Source organism: Pseudonaja textilis, chromosome 17 (genome assembly GCF_049901715.1).
Source record: "Pseudonaja textilis isolate UNSWEBS1 chromosome 17, rPseTex1.2, whole genome shotgun sequence".
Classification (NCBI taxonomy): Eukaryota; Metazoa; Chordata; class Lepidosauria; order Squamata; family Elapidae; genus Pseudonaja; species Pseudonaja textilis.
Genome location: NC_142006.1, coordinates 8,974,002 through 8,991,123, shown reverse-complemented (window position 1 = coordinate 8,991,123; position 17,122 = coordinate 8,974,002). Strand labels below are relative to the sequence as shown.

The window sequence follows — 17,122 nt, the reverse complement described above, 5'->3', positions numbered from 1 at the left end:
CCAACCGTCCATTTCTTCCTTCCAAGGGTCCTGCCAGGCCCAGGGTGGGGCCAGTCCACCTTCTCCCCCCCCCAGTGTCCTTGGCAGGCCCCCCTCTCTCCCGAGTGGTACGTCCCTCAAGGGCTGGACCCAGCAGCATCTCTCTGGCTTGCCAAGGGAACACCTGGAGAGCAGCAGCAGCAGCCGGATGGCAGCTGTGGCCGCCCCCGCCGGGGCCAAGAATGCCCCCCCTGCCAAGGTGGGCCTCCCCCGCCGGCGCAGCGTCAGCCAGATCTGCCCACCCCCCCGGCGCCCCATGACCCTGGCGGAGCTCTACCCAGGCTGCGAGAACGAGCGGCTGGGGGTGGCCAGAGAGAGCATGCTACAGAACCATCTCATTGCCAAGGTGAGCAGGAAGGAAGGAAGGAAGGAAGGGAGGGAGGGAGGGAGGGAGGGAGGGAGGGAGGAAGGAAGGAAGGAAGGAAGGAAGGAAGGAAGGAAGGAAGGAAGGAAAAGGAAGGAAGGGAGGGAGGGAGGAAGGAAGGAAGGAAGGAAGGAGGAAGGAAGGAAGGAAGGAAGGAGGGAAGGAAGGGAGGGAGGGAAGGGAGGGAGGAAGGGAAGGGAAGGGAAGGGAAGGGAGGGAGGAAGGAAGGAAGGGAAGGGAGGGAGGGAGGGAGGGAGGAAGGAAGGAAGGAAGGGAAGGGAAGGGAAGGGAAGGAGGGATGAAGGAAAAGGAAGGAAGGAAGAGAAGGAAGGGAAGGGAAGGGAAGGGAAGGGAAGGGAGGGAGGAAGGAAGGAAGGAAGGAAGGAAGGAAGGAAGGAAGGAAGGAAGGAAGGAAGGAAGGAAGGAAGGAAGGAAGGAAATAAATGGGAATGTGAGGGAGGGACAGAGGAAGGAGGGAAGGAGAGGGAGGGAAGGGACGGAGGAAGAGGAGGAAGAGAAGGAAGGAAAAAACTGCAGTTCTCAGGATGCTGCCACATCCCTTGACCTCTCTCCAATTCGGTTGAGGCCAAGGCGATCAGAACTGATTCGCGGCCCTTCCAACGACACCTTCTCCCAAGTGGTCATAACTGTGCTTTTAAGACACAAACAATGAACGGTAAAACAAGAACTGGGGACCTATCAGAGGGGTCTCTGGCCCTCCCATGCCCTATTTAGCCTGCATTAAGGATGATGAGGGGGGTCGTCCCGAGGCTCAACTGGAGCAAAACCATCCCTCAGGGCTGCAACCTCCTCACAGCTTAAGAAAAGTTGCAACAGGTAAAACGCAAACTTTGAAAGGTGGGCAAAAGGAATCGGTTCCCTTGTTTGAACACTAGAGGGCAGCACGGACCGCCGCCAACCTCTTGCGGGCTGCTTGGAACAGCTGATCCCAACTCTCTCCAGGGCTGTCGAGACTACAACTCCCAGAATCCCCAAGCAGGATGCTCACGGGGAATTCTGGGAACCATCCGCGTTCCCCATGCCTTTGGAAGGCCAGAAGTGGGGGGAACCTATCTTGAAACAGGGCAGGGGAAGATGGGTGGGGTGGTTGCTGTTGTTTGGTTGTGCCAAGTTCTGTAACAATTGTCTTTTACTGAATCATTTCTATTGAAGAATGTTAATAGTAAAAGCAGTGCAGGTTTAAGAAAGAGGAAAAGGGTAAAGAAAAAAGGGGAATAAGCAAGAAGGAGGGGAAAAGTGACTTCCAATCTTTACAGTAGTTACACAAAAAAATCGTCATTTCTCCCTTTGATTGTGCTGGCTTTAGCAAATATCTCAAACATCTATCTCAAAAACAACGGGGTTGTTCTAAGTTCTGGCTGGCAACTTCCCATTTAGAAAAAGATTCAGTTTAATTTAGGACGCCCTCTCTTTCTAGGGACAACAACAACAAAAAAAATAGAAAGTTTTGATGAGGATTTCTCCCTGGAAAATGTCATTTATGGAGCGGTGGGGGAAAAAAAATCTCGTTTGAGGATCCTTAAATGCAGGCAGTATAATAATCGGTTGTGCACTTTTCTTCTCCGGCCACGAGAGGGGAGCCTCCCCCCACTTTCCTCTCTCCAACCGTTTTTACCAGGGGGGGAATCTTTTATTGAGAACTTGCTTCAAACTGGGAGGGGCGCCTTTTGGGGGGAGGGGTTGGGAACAGCCCCCTTTGGGCATTTGATTGATGGGCCGGGGGCTCCTCTTCTAAAAAGAGAACTGGCCCAAGAGAAAAAGGCTAGGAGAAGACAATATTTCAACCAACCTTAAAGAGGGGGGGTTTGTCTTGTGTTCGAGAGTCTAATTTCCTCCTGAGAAATTAAAATATAAGATCCTATTGCACTAACTGAAGTCTTCAGGGGAGGAGGAAACCATCTAAATATTTATTTGGGGGGGGGGGGTGGGTAGCTAAAATCAAGCTATTATATGGACACATCCATATCCAGACGGTTGGGGATAATATAGACTGTCCCATAACTATTCAGTCAAGAGGTCTTGGGTGAAAAAAGGGTTTAAGAATTGTTTTGAGCTTCCTGGTCTAGTGTATAATTTTGGAATTGGTAACATTTGAAATTTTGAATCTTTCTTTCTTTCTTTCTTTCCTTTTCTTTCCCTTTTTGTCTCTAATCTCCCTATCCTTCCCTTCCTCTCTCCTCTCCTCTTCTCCCTCCCCTCCCTTCCTTCCATCATTCCTTTTCTCTCTTCTTCCTTTTTCATCCCTCCATCCCTTCTTATTTTCTCTCCCTCCCTCCTTCCCGCCACCTTTCCTTCCTTCCTCTCTTCCTTCCTGGTGTACCATTCACCGTCACTTTTTAATCTGCTCTGTTGCTTAATCCACAATGTTCCTGTTTTCCATTCACCAAACAAACAAAAAAAGCCAGGGGGTCTCTTGAGAGCATCAATTATTTGAGCTTGCACCCTACCCAGGCAGAGATTTCAAAACTGGGAGAAGCGCAACGTGGTTTTGAGGACGGGCTGTCTTCCAAAAGCCAAATTAAATCAATTCCTTCCCCCATTACCACAGACAAGAAAGTTATCTTATGGCATACGGAAAATTCCATTTCAGATCAGCCAGTCAAAAATGAATCAGGTCTCCTGGACAGCTGCTTGTATCCACAAAATTGGGATAGATGAAACCAGGGTCCGGTGCAAAATTGATTCCTGCTTTCCTATGATTTAAACAATTGTTGTGTTTCTGTGGCATAAAAGGGTGATAAATCAGTAGCTTAGCGCAAAAGGTTACGAAATCTGTGCCTGGCGACTCTCTTTTTAATGCTCAAAAATCTTCAGAAACGCTGGACCGGGTTTGCGCAACACCTTAAAATTCTAAACTTGAGATTCATAAAACTGATGGGCTCTTTCCCCCCATAATTCGGCATGCTAAAGGCTACGATTCTGGGATCCCTGATTTCACCCCATGTGCAAAAGCAAGCGTGGTGTTCACAAGGTCTACTTGTTGTTGTTCATCGCGACATCGTGAAGTCTGACCCATGGCGACCCCATGGACAACGTTCCTCCAGGCCTTCCTGTCCTCCACCATCTTCTGGAGTCCATTGAAGCTCACGCCGACTGCTTCGGGGACTCTATCCAGCCACCCTCCTTCTCCTCCTTCTGCCTCAACCATTCCCAGCATTGGGCTCTTCTCCAGGGAGTCCTTCCTTCTCATGAGGTGGCCAAAGTCTTTGAGTTTCCTCTTCAGGGCCTGACCCAGCACCCAGCACTGATCTCTTCTGGGACTGACTGGTTGGATGGCTTTGCTGTCTCAATTCCAACTTAGCCCATCTTAGTTTCTTTGGCACATCTTGGCTGGGTTGTTTTCTTGAGGACGTTTCATTGCCCAGTTAGGTAACATCATCAGTGCTAGTATTCATGGCAGCACTACTACACAATACATCCATCTCTTCCTTGACACCTGCTTTCAGTTTGACAGAAAAAAAACAAACCCTAGCTCTGATGATGTCACCTAGTGGAGTCATGAAATGTCTGCCATGAAAACAACCCAGCTCAGAGAACACCAAGGACCCCATGATCATCTCCTCCTCCTCCTCTTCTTCTTCCTCCTCCTCCTCCTCCTCCTCCTCTTCCACTTCACAAACCCCAAGTTCTTCTATCGCTGAGGTTGTTATCTAGTTGGGTAGTGAAATGTCTACCAGAAAACAGCTGAGCTCAAAGCTGCTGTATAGAAACAGAGAGCAAACCCCATTCACTTCTAGTATTGATGATGTTACCTAGTTGGGTTATAAAGACATCTGCGTGAAAAGAAGCCAGCTCAAAGAGCACCAAGGACCCCACGGTTCAACCCTGAGCTACAGATCTTCCCTTCTTTTGGTACAGCTGCACAGAAGACCCCAAATTCAACCCATTCCCCAGCTTCTCCAGGAGATATTTGGGCAAGGCCATCTCCCTAACCAAGTCCCATTCTCTCTCTCTCCCCCACCTTGGCTCGCCTTGGGGCCTTCCTCGCGTGCCCCGTCTTTCTTTCTGGGAAAGCTGGGTTGAGCCCCATGTTTGTTGAGTACCCCCTGTCTACTCCAAAAGGCTAAAAACCTGGAGGATAAAAAGAGGTGGGGAGAGGGGGGGAGGTGGCGAACAGGAGAAAATTAGTGGATGGAGGTCCATCTCTGGGAATCAGAGCTCATTGGAGCGGATGAACCCAACGGATAAAATAGTTATTATCAGATTAGCCTTTGGCCCATGAAAAGAACAGCTACTAACAGGGTGTATTTCTTGTTAGTTAGCATTTAGATAAGGTTGAAGCCTGGGCATCAATAGGCATCAAAGCCAAAATCCTTTGTGCGAAAGGATTAATTTCTTTTAAGCAACACCACCCTCCTGGCTGCTCTGTTCATTATTCGCCCTTGTCATTCTCGGGGTTAGATTGGAGATTATACCATTTAGGCTTTTCAGGCTGCCACCTCTTGGAAGAAGAAGGAAAAAAAAGAGAGAGAGAGAGAGAGAAAAGGAGAGGATCGAAGGCTGCATTCTTCGCACGCACCAACACCACCCCGCCAGTCAATTTGGGATGTCGCTCAGCCTAATTCTGCTTCATTTAAACTTCATCAACTTTTGCAATCAAGTGGAAAGATCTTGAAATAGGTTTCCCCGGCTTTTCCTTTTCTGTGAGTTAATTTATTCTGGGGTTGTTCGTTTGTTTTCTCTCTCTCTCCCCCCCCGCCCCTTTCTCTTTGCCCCCTCCTCATTCCACCCTTTGCTCTCTCTCTCTCTCTCTCTCTCTCTCCTTTCTTTTTCTTCCCTCTCCTTTTTTTCCTTTCTGTCCTTCGCTCCTTCCTGATTATCTTTCTAATTCGTCCCCCCACCCTTTTCGCTCTCTTTCCCCCCTGATGTCAAAAAATGAGATTACAGTATTTAAATGACTATGATAATCAATGTGGGGACCTGGAGCCCAGATTGAGGTTAATTTTTCTTAGCAGAACAAAGAACCGTGATACCGGTGGGGAAAACGGGGAAGTGCAATTTGTATTTGGGAAAAAATCTCGGCTCGCCGCTAACTAGATTGTCGGCAACTTGTGGGTTGCGTGCGTTGTGTGCAATTTGGGTGTTTTCTATTCAGCTCCGCGGGGAGAGCAGAAATGTAATTTGGAGCCGATAAACAGCTTTAACCGTCTTCGATCGGCAATTTTAATAGTTTAAGAAATCACTTATATGCTATAATAAATGACAAAAGGATGGAGTAGGCCTGGCTTGTCATAGTCCTCAACTTATAGCCACCATTGAGCCCCAAAGTTACATCGCTAAGAGTTCTGACCTCGTTCAAATCAAACAAACACAAAACATAGATAAAAGCAAAACCTTTTTAATGCGTCTCTGTAAATGATGTTCATTCACAGCAAAGCACTATTAAACCTAGTTGTCCCAGATAAGAGCAAGCCCTGTCGAGGTTGTGCAAGGCTGCCAAGAACACAAGACTAAGTGCAAGGAAATATTCAAAGCCAAAAGTCTCCGAAAATAAACCAGGATAGACCAAACTTCCACAAGGACTTGAAGTACAAGAACTTCTTTGCTTCCTGCAAAGAATCCCACCTTCGAGGGCTGGCTTTTATCCCTTAAGGGAGGGCCAGCCTTACTCCCAAATCACCTGTGCTGCTGCAGCTGCTCTTTCCTTTGAGCACACACGCTGGTCGCAGGGTCCCTCTGCACCCCTGATGCCAGCCTCCACAAGCTCCAAAGGCCTCACCCCACTCCCTGCTAGTCCTGGCCTCATCCCTGAATCACACGCAGGCCCCTCATCCAAGTCCTCGCTCTCCGAGACCTCAGCCGTCGCACTTACTGCTGACGAACCACAACACTACGTGGGACGGTGGTTCAATCCGTTTCTCCCCATTCAACGACCTTCCTTGCCACCATTGTTATAAGTGAATTGCTCAGGTCGTTCAGTGAGCAACACAGTTGTTAAATGAATCTGGTTTGCTCACCAGAAGGTCACGAGCAAACCGGACACAGCAACCATCGTAAATGCGAGTCGATAGCCAAGCGTCTGAATTTTTGTTCGCGGAACCGTAATGGTCATAAGTGTGAAAAGCGGTCATAAGTCACTTCAGTGCCGTTACAACTTTGAAACAGTCACTCAATGACCTGTTGTAAGTCGAGAATTTGCCTGTATATTATTATGTAAAAGTAAAAGTTGAGGCTGTTATTCTATTGCGCTAAAGAGAGTTGGAAGTCGATGCTAATCCTTTCTACCTTTTACTCAACACATTTCCCCCTTCCTGGTTTCCTCCCCTCCTCTGTGTTTTTCTCTGTATTTTGATAAACTATTTTTTAAAAAAATATAGAACCTGGATTGGATCTTCTATTTTATTCAAATTCGCATCAGCAATGCTGGAGTTGGAGATCCATAATTTTCATAAACTTAAATCAACTAAATAATGCTGTAATACTCCAGTGAATTATTCAAACGTTTCTTTCTTTTGCCCATCAGAAATTACACTTTGGTAATAGTTTACAAACTTTTCCAGGGCCCATCCTTAAAGGTGTTTTTCCGAGTCAGGATATAATAAGCCCCAGGGCTGGCAAATTCACACAAAACTCAAATCCACAGGCAGGGAATATGTGTTGTAGCTCGATTGTGTGAACTAACTTCTGCATGGGAAATTTGATCTTTTGTTCTAACTAAAAATGTGGATTGGTCTTAAAAGCCATGCAATGAAAATTCATTTATCTCCACTGACTTCTATACAATATCTCAATATGAACCCAATTTCATTGCAAAAGAAGATGGAAAACTGCAAATTTGGATGGAAGGACGGAATGAGAGAAAAAAGAGAAAGAAGAAGGAAAAGAAAGAAAGAAAAAAAGAAAGAAAGAAGATAGAGGAGGAAGAGGAGGAAGGAGGAGGAGGAGGAGAGGAGGAGGAGGAGGAGGAGGAGGAGGAGGAAGAAGAGGAGAAGAAGAAGAAAGAAGAAGAAGAAGAGGAAGAGAAGGAGGAAGAGAAGAAGAAGAAGAAAGAAAGAGAGGAGGAGGAGGACGAAGAAGATAGAAGAAGAGGAAGAGGAGAGAGGAGGAAGAAGAGAGAAGAAAGAAAAGAAAGGAAGAAGAGGAAAGAAGAAGAGAAGAGAAGAAGAAGAAGGAAGAAGAAGAAAGGAAGAAGAAGAAGAAGAAGAAGAAAAGAAGAAGAAAGAAAGAAAGAAAGAAAGAAAGAAAGAAAGAAAGAAAGAAAGAAAGAAAGAAAGAAAGAAAGAAAGAAAGAAAGAAAGAAAGAAAGAAAAGAAAGAAAGAAGAAAGAAGGAAGGAAAGAGGCCCGGATGTCTTGTAGAGAGGAAACCTCTCTGTGTTAAGGACTGTTTGTTTTATTACCGCGGCCTGTCTGGTTAATCATGTTCTTTGTGGCAGGCTGGCTTTCGGCTAATATTGACTTGCTGGAGGGAAATTAAAACGCCATTAAGATGGTACAGTAGCTCCTTCCCCAACGAATCTCCCTCCTTAATTGGTTTTGTCAGATATCACTTAACTCCCAGGCAGGCAACGGAGGAGGGGGACAACGAGAGAAGACAAGGCAATCGGTGTTAGGTGGGATGGGGGCTGGGGGAATGTCATACACCCTCCCTCCCCTACCCCCTCCCCCCCAAAATTAAACGAACAAGGCCATAAAACAGATCTTTTTCAGAGCCGGGAAACGGGGCCGCACTGCCTTTAAGAAGAAAAAAATTAAAAATAAAAAGAGGAATGAATAGCCAAGATGGGTTGATACACCCAGACGTCAAATCAGCATATGGCTACATTAAAAAGAGAGAGAGAGAGAGGGATTTTTATTGTAACTGATTAATTATATTTTATGTAAGCAGCTGCTCTTTTTAATGGCGAGACTTTTTCCACGTTTTCTGGGGAGGCCATGTCCTCTTCTTTCCCTCCCGAGGGCTGTTTCCAAAATTTCTGGGAGGGAATATCCATCATCTCCATCTCTATCTATCTATCTATCTATCTATCTATCTATCTATCTATCTATCATCTATCTATCTATCTGTATATATCTATATATCTATTTCTATATCTATATCTATCTATATTATTTATCTATCTATATCTCCATCTATATCTATCTATCTCTATCTCTATATCTACTGTCTGTCTGTCTGTCTATCTATCTATCTATCTATCTATCTATCTATCTATCTATGCCTATCTAAATATCTATATATCTATCTCTGTCTATCTACCTGTCTGTCTATCTATCTATGTAGTTATCTATCTATCTCTATCTATCTATCTATCTATCTATCTATCTATCTATCTATCTATCTATCTATCTATCTATCTATCTATCTATCTATCTCCATCTATATCTATCTATCTCTATCTCTATATCTACTGTCTGTCTGTCTATCTATCTATCTATCTATCTATCTATCTATCTATCTATCTATCTATCTCCATCTATATCTATCTATCTCTATCTCTATATCTACTGTCTGTCTGTCTATCTATCTATCTATCTATCTATCTATCTATCTATCTATCTAAAATGTAGCTCCATCTGACTTTCTTGAGATGCAACTTATTTGGGGGAATAAAGTTATTGTTGTTGTTATTATTTTTATTATCTCTTTTATTCATTAAACATGAAGCCAGGCCAACTGAACATTTAAAAATGTATCCCAAGTATTATCTTAGGCATGAAAACCGGCTGGATGACTTTGGGGCCGATCACCAGGTGACGGTGAGTTCTAGTCCAAACCATGAAAGCCATGAAAGGCAGCTGGGTAACTTTAGGCTTCTTTATTTTCTGGAGATTAAAAGGAGTGAAGAAATATTGTCAGTCTCGTTAAGGTAACCTTACAATAAAAGTTAAAGCTACCATTCCTAGATTTGCTTCTTTTCCGCATTAGCAACTACACTTCTACTATATCCTTAAACGGGCATTTTAACTGAATTTTGAAAGCCTGAGGAAGAGGTGCCTTCTTCATCCTCTTATGCTGAAGAGAATGAAGGTAGGGTGATCGTGGGTTTCTTTCTCACCCTTTCCTGCAACTAAGCCGGTGCTTACCTAGCCAGTTTTCTACTCCTCCTTCATGGGGATCTATCTCTGCACTTTGCTACACAACTGCGGATTGAGAACCCGGGTGACTTATAAAGGGGCAGGGCTAAGGCTTTGTGGCAAGGAGATCTTTGACCTGAGTCCATGCTGAAGCTCACAACATCTCAGCCTTTGAACCTACAGCATCCGCCGAAAGGCACACGTCTCTACAGCCAGCCTTGTTTCTCAAGGGCAGCCCTCCTCGCCCGCAGCTCCAGGAGTTAGAACTTTACCTGTAATTACCGAGTAAAATCAACTTCTTAATAGAATTACATCGGGGCAGCGCGGTATATTAAATATAAAAATCGGCCATCATTCACCCAGGAGGTGTTGCCAGTGGGGAAAACGGAGAGGACTTCAGCTCAGCCGAGTTTAAATGAAGGCAGGGGAGAACCAGCCACATGCAAAATAGTGTGGATTAGAACGCACCGTAGATTTATTTATTTATTTATTTTGCATTATTGTTTTAGCATTTAATGACTGGGAAAGCAATAAATTGAACCACAGGGGAAGATGCGGCAAGGTTTTTCTTTTTTTTTTCTTTTTTTTGCAAGGGGGATTGTTTTAGTGCAAGAAAAACATTTCTCTGCGTTTATTGTGAAGCGGTTTCTTCTCTTCTTTTTTCCTGGCAAAGGGGCTCTGAACAGAAACTTGGGGTCTCTCCGGGGCTCCCAACTCACGGAGGTATATACACCTGGAAGATTGGAAGCTCACGTATCCAGGTAGTTCTTGACTTACAACCACAATTGGAACCATTGCTAAGCGAGGTTTGCGCCTGATTTTTTGACCTTTTGCAAAGGTGGTTATGCCTATTACTGCCGTTAAGTGAATCTTGTAGTCATTAAGCAAAACCAGCTTCCCCCGTTGACTTTGCTTGTCAAAAGCTGCCTGGGAAGGTCTCAGGAAACAGGAGAAGGAGCGGGAGATAGAGAAGGTGAAGAAGGACAACAAAGAGGAAGAGGAAAAAGAAGAAGAGAGAAGAAAGAGGAAGAAGGAAGAAGGAAGAAGGAAGAAGAAAGAGGAGGAGGAGGAGGAGGAGGAGGAGGAGGAGGAGGAGGAAGAAGAAGAAGAAGAAGAAGAAGAAGAAGAAGAAGAAGAAGAAGAAGAAGAAGAAGAAGAAGAAGAAGAAGAAGAAGAAGAGAGGAGGAGGAAGAGGAGAGAGGAGGAGGAGGAGAAGAAGAAGAAGAAGAGAAGAAGAAGAAGAAGAAAGAAGAAGAAGAAGAAGAAGAAGAGAGGAGGAGGAAGAGGAGAGAGGAGGAGGAGGAGAAGAAGAAGAAGAAGAAGAAGAAGAAGAAGAAGAAGAAGAAGAAGAAGAAGAAGAAGAAGAAGAAGAAGAAGAAGAAGAAGAAGAAGAAGAAGAAGAGAGGAGGAGGAAGAGGAGAGAGGAGAGGAGGAGGAGGAGGAGGAGGAGGAGGAGGAGAAAGAAGAAGAAGAAGAAGAAGAAGAAGAAGAAGAAGAAGAAGAAGAAGAAGAAGAAGAAGAAGAACAACGACCATTTTTAACGGTGGTTGGGGAGGAGGAGCACCAGGAGGAGGAAAAGGAAAAAGCGGTGATGGAGAAAGAGAAGGAGGAGAATAATGCATTACAGATGGTGGGAGAGGAGGAGGAGAAAACAGTGATGGAGTAAGAGGAGGAGGAGAAGAAGGCTACAATACGGAGAGGTGGAGAGGAGGAGGAGGAGGAGGAGAAAAAGAAGGAGGCACTAAAAGCAGACGCCCATTAATTCACTTCCTCCTTCTCGTCCTTCGCTCAAATCTTCCTCAACGGAAGGAAGAGAAATGTTTCCCTCCATCTCTCCAAGACCCTCTCCTCTCTCGAATACCCCCCCCCCCACCCCTCACATCCCAGGTCCTCGCCCTCCGCCAGCTGCTTTCTCCAGCTTTTCTCGCAAACCGAGACCCCCTTCCCCTTCTTCCCCCGGCAGAAAAGCAGCGGTGAAATATGACAGCGGGGCCCTGAGTGGCTCCCTCTGGACGGTGCACAGCCAGACCTTAAACACACACACACACACACACACACACACACACACACACACGGGCGCAGATCCTATCTGTAACCTGTCACCAAACCCCCTGCTGGTCCAGGAAGGGGCTGAGGGCTGTTAGTAGCCCCCAATGTATATCTCCTAACACTAAGCACCGTCTTTCCTGCCGGCGCATTACGGTGATTTATAAACCCCATTTCTGCCGAAAACCCATAGATCAAAGCAAGGGAGGCAGGAAGACCCCAGCTAAAGCCAGAAAAGGCTGCGAAAAGAGCGGGCAGCGCTAAAGGTAGCAGCAGAAAGAGAGAGAGAGAGGAGACCTAAGAGCAGGCCGTCCTGACTTATGACCGCAAGGGAGCCCAACGTCTCCATCACTAAGCGAGACGGCTCTTCAGTGAGGTTCCCCACCCGCATCACGCCACCTTCCTCACCGCAGTTAGAATAAGAATAGAACAACAGAGTTGGAAGGGGACCTTGGAGGTCTTCTAGTCCAACCCCCAGCCTAGGCAGGAAACCCTACACCACTTCAGACAAAGGCTTATCCAATGTCCTTCTTAAAAACTTCCAATGTTGGAGCAATCTCAACTTCTGGAGGCAAGTGGTTCCATGGATCAAGTTGCTTAAGCAAACCACTGCCGTGGTTAAGTTAGTCACCCGGTCATTAAGCAAGTCGGGCTTCTCCGTTGACTCGGCTTTGTCAGAAGATTGTACAAGGGTTGCGCGATAGCCGGGAGGCTGCAATTGTCGTAAATAGGAGTCAGTTGCCAGGCGTCTGAATTTTAATCGAAAGGGGGGATGAAACGTTTTTAAGTGCAGAGAAAGGAGATAACATTTGGAAGTGGTTGAGACAGACACTGATTCACGTGAGTAGAAGAAGAGGAAACAGAAGACAGAGTAAGCTTGATGTGAATGGAGATGTGTAGGAAACATTACTTAAGCCAAAGGAGCTAAAGGATTTTTTAAGTCCAGAATATCTAGATAATGCTTGGAGGTGGCTCAGTCAGACACCTTCCCAATTCACAGGCATATAAGAAGGGGACGGATGTCCGGCCTCAGTCATTAGCACTAATCTCAATTAAAAGTAATTTCATCCTTCCTCTGAAGTGAATATTCTACTCTGATCTATCATGTGAGGCTGAACCACCAATTTTCAAGTTAAAAATTCTTCTTCTTCTTCTTCTTCTTCTTCTTCTTCTTCTTCTTCTTCTTCTTCTTCTTCTTCTTCTTCTTCTTCTTCTTCTTCTTCTTCTTCTTCTTCTTCTTCTTCTTCTTCTTCCTCCTCCTCCTCCTCCTCCTCCTCCTCCTTCCTCCTCCTCCTCCTCCTCCTCCTCCTCCAATCCTTCTTCACACTTATGATTTTAGGACATTGCAGTGTCCTCACGATTACATGATCTCTTGATGGCCAATTCAATTTCTGACCGCCATTCCTTTCTTCTCCAAATCTGCCACCCTACATTTGCTCATATTATGTGAACCCAGAAAATGGGAAATTCGGACTTCAGGTTTGGTAGCCCGAAAGCAAACATCCGTTCCCAGCAAGCAAGTCCATTAGGGAGGCCAAAAAATGCGGGGGAGAAGGGAGATTTATTAAATAATAAATCTCTCCCCACCTTCCATTTTTCCTGCCTTATTTTAGTTTTCTGGTGTTAGCGAGGCTTACCAGACACATGCTACCAATTAACTGCTTCTCTTAATTTAAATGCTTCATAAGTTATCTCTTGCGCTGGCGGATTATCACTTCATAATGTGAGTTAGCATTTAAATAAATAGTGGCGATGTTGGAAATTAAGAAGGTTTACAGTCTGAGATGCTGGCTTAATGAAGGGGGATACTTGGCCAGCTGAACAAGACTTTGTGGAGGGAGAGGTTTTTCCACCCCTCCAAGAAATGGGATCCTGCCTGGCGCATTTTAGCAAAGGGACATGGAATTGCAGACTGGTCCACAAAGAAATGGGAATATCTTGGAAAGCCGGATCCTTCCCCAACTAACCAAGGAGCTGCTGATCCAGTTCTACAGAGGAAGGATTGACTCTTGTCATCTGCACCTCTTTTACTGTCTGGTTTGGTTCTGCAACCCAACAGGACAGACACAGACTCCAGAGAGTAATTAGAACTGCAGAAAAAAACAATTACTACCAATCTGCCTTCCATGGAGGACCTGTATCCTGCAGGAGTCAAAAAGAGGGCTGTGAAAATATCTACAGATCTCTCACATCCTGGACACAAACTGTTTCAACTCCAACCCTCAAAATGACGCTATAGAGCCCTGCACACCAGAACATCTAGACACAAGGGGAGTTTTTTCCCAAACGCCATCACTCTGCTAAGCAAATAATTCCCTCAACACTGTCCAACTATTTACAGAGTCTGCACTACTATCACTATTAATCCTCCCATCCTTCCTTTCACCCATCCCCTCCCACCTATGACTGTATGACTGTAACTTTGACTCTTGTATCCTTACGGTTTATATTGACTGTTTCCTAGTATGATTTGATTGCTTATTGTACCCTATGACTATCATTAAGTGTTGTACCTTATGATTCTTGACTCTTGATGAATGTATCTTTTCTTTTATGCACTGCATTAACAGCCAACTTTTACCTCCACTACTATTGTCAGGAGTAAATGGTGGCTCCGAAGTCCTCTTGGATGAAAGGATGGAGTTTGACGGGGATGATAAAGGTTTTTTTAAAGTCCCAGCTGCGTTCTCACAACATGCTAAGCTTGGGAGGAAGGTTGGGGGGGTTTGTTTTGGTTGTGAATTTAAGGGGCAGGGTACATTCCTACCTATCTCTTTTTATTTCCCCCCCCCCACCTTCTCCAATTGATTTTGTTTTATAAAAAAAATCAAGGTTGCATGGAAGAGAGGGCATATCTTCTGTTGTTGTAAAGGGATTGCCAGCCAAACGCATTTTAAGCTGCATTTTAAGAAACCGGCATGTCAGCTCAAAATTATTTAAAGCTTCTTAAATAGGATTATATTTGATTTCCTGCGAGAATCGGCGGGGTGGGGGGTGGATTCAGAGCACTGGAGATGGCGACTCCTTGGCAGAGTGATGAGGGTAGCGAACTATGCTATCCAGGATCCAAGAGACTCCGGGGAAAGGCTCCCTGAACCGGGCCAGAAGGAAGACGTTGAGTTTCAGAAGATCAGCCCTTCCTTTCTTGGCAATCAGGCTCGACCAGTCAAGACAAATAAAGTTTCCTCGCCTACGTGGAGATGGTTGACTAGTGGGGTCCTCGGCGCTCTCTGAGCTTGGTGGTTTTCTTGCAGGCGTTTCATGAGCCAGCTAGGTAGCGTCATCAGTGCTATAGGGGAGTAGGATTTGCTCTGTTTATATACAGTTCATTCTAGCACTCCAAAGTTCTCTTCCTCCTCCTCCTCTTTCTCCTCCTCCTCTTCCTCTTCCTCCTCCCCACAAACCCCACTCCCTTCTAACATGGATGTGGCTGCCTAGTTGGGTCATGAAACACCCGCAGGGAAAGTAACCGGCTCAGAGAGCACCAAGGACCACCAGCCCCCATAGTTCGACCCTCAGCTACCGATATTCTCCTGTATCGGCCCAGTGAAACGCTAGGAATGAGTCCCCCTCCCCAAATGACTTTCAAACAATCCTTGTTGACACGGGGGAAGGCCCCAACCCCGGCCGTTTTCCAGGGAAACGTTCTAAATTTCAACCACAAGCTATGAACAATTGTTTTTCTCCTCGGCTCAAAGCGGAGGACGTGAAATAGGATATCTCCCAACAAGCTTGTTAGAAAGCTGACCCACCCTTGTTTTCTCTCTCTCTTTCCTACACACACACACACACACACACACACACACACACACACACACACACTTAAGCACTCCAAAATCCCCCCTGTTCATTTGCATTTAGATCTCCTTGGCCTTCTTCTCCTCGGCAGACAAATCCTCACCAAGGCTGCTTAATTAGACCAAATTAAATTTCCACTCAGAAACTTGTCATTCATTAGAAAACCCTGCTGTTCTTTTTTTTTCCCCTGTTCTTTTCTCCCCCCCCCCCACTTCTCTCTCTATCCCACACCCCCCCCACCCCCTTCAATAAGCATAGCCTGGATTCCCACCCCCCCTTTTTCCAAAGCGTCACTTCGTGCTTCCAGAGGCTGGCTTGGCCAATCAAACTTTCTCTTGTCTTCTAAGAGTTGGTGAAGCTGAGGATAAAGGCAAGAATTTTTCCCTGGAAGAAAGTTTCTTTCTTTCTTTCTTTTTTTTCCAAAGCCCTTTGGAATTCTTTTCTTTCACTCTTTCTTTCACGTATTTCTTTCTTTTTCTTCTTTCTTTCCTTCCTTCCTTGTTACTCTCTTCAAGGAAAGACACTTGCTTATAGCATCCCCCTCGTACAATCTTTCTTCCATCTATCTATCTCTATCTATATCCATCCATCCATCCATCCATCTATATCTATCTATCTATCTATCTATCTATCTATCTATCTATCTATCTATCCTATCTCTCTCTCATCTATCTATATCTATATATCTATCTCTCTATATCTATATCATATCTATCTATATCTATATCTATATCTATATCTATATCTATCTATCTATATCTATCTATCTATATCTATCTATCTATCTGTCTATATCTATCTCTCTCCATCTATCTATCTATCTATATCTATATCTATCTATATCTATCTATCTATCTATCTATCTATCTATCTATCTATTCCTCTCCTCCCTTTTCCTGCCTTTTTTTCTTTCTTTAGTTATTTATCTGTGTCATGCCTTTATTATCTTTTCCAAATAACTCTTTCTAGAGTCTCAACATCTTCCCCCACCCCACCTTGATAGAGTTCAGATCACCTCCTTGCCAAAAAATAAATAAATAAAGGCACTTAGAGGATTCAGAAGCAAGTTGGCTTCCTCCCAAAGCTCTCATCCCTTCTGCAAACACCTGCAAAATGTGATCTATCGCAGAGCGGATGGGTTTTTTTTTTTAACAGATTAACCGAATTGGAAGGGACTGTGTAGGTCATCTAGTCCAACCCACTGCCCAAGCGGGAGACCCTACACCATTTCTGACGGATGGCAGTGTCTTCTTGAAGGCTTCCAGTAATGAAGCTCCCACAAGTTCCTTCTTTCTTTCTTTCTTTCTTTCTTTCTTTCTTTCTTTCTTTCTTTCTTTCTTTCTTTCTTTCTTTCTTTCTTTCTTTCTTTCTCTCTCTCTCTCTCTCTCTCTCTCTCTCTCTCAGAGGGACCTTGGAGGCCTCCTAGTTCAACCCTCCACTCTGGCAAGAAACCCTCCACCATTTCTGACCGACGCCTTCTTGAAACGAGGAGGCTCCCACAACTTCTGAAGGCAACTTCTGTTCCATCAACCTCCATTCGAAGTTGAATCTCTCCTTGGATCAGTTTCCATCCATTGTTCCTTGTCCGGCCTTTGGGTGGGGGGGCTTTGGAGAACAGGTGGCGTTCCTGCCCCCCCCCTCTAGGGCCCACTCAACTGAATGCAGCCCCCCCTCCGCATTCCCCCCCCCCCCCCCCGTGTATTGTCCCCAACCTTCCCCAATGTAATCAAACATCGCGCTAAGTAGCAAATAAATCTCTCCGTCTCTTAAGCCGCACAGCGAGATCATGTAAATGCAAATGAGAAGCTGGAGATCAAGCTGTGGTTTGGGTGGGGGGG

General features: G+C 45.2%; 1 protein-coding gene across 1 annotated transcript in view; it reads left to right on the top strand.

The window, feature by feature from the left end:
- The first annotated feature begins 56 nt into the window (after nt 1-56).
- CFAP77 (cilia and flagella associated protein 77) overlaps nt 57-17,122 on the top strand; it is a 37,385-nt gene continuing 20,319 nt past the window's right edge. The window contains exon 1 of the mRNA XM_026712610.2: nt 57-385. Coding sequence (XP_026568395.1) covers nt 188-385 — 198 coding nt within the window. The 5' untranslated portion in view covers nt 57-187. The remainder of the gene's footprint in view (nt 386-17,122) is intronic.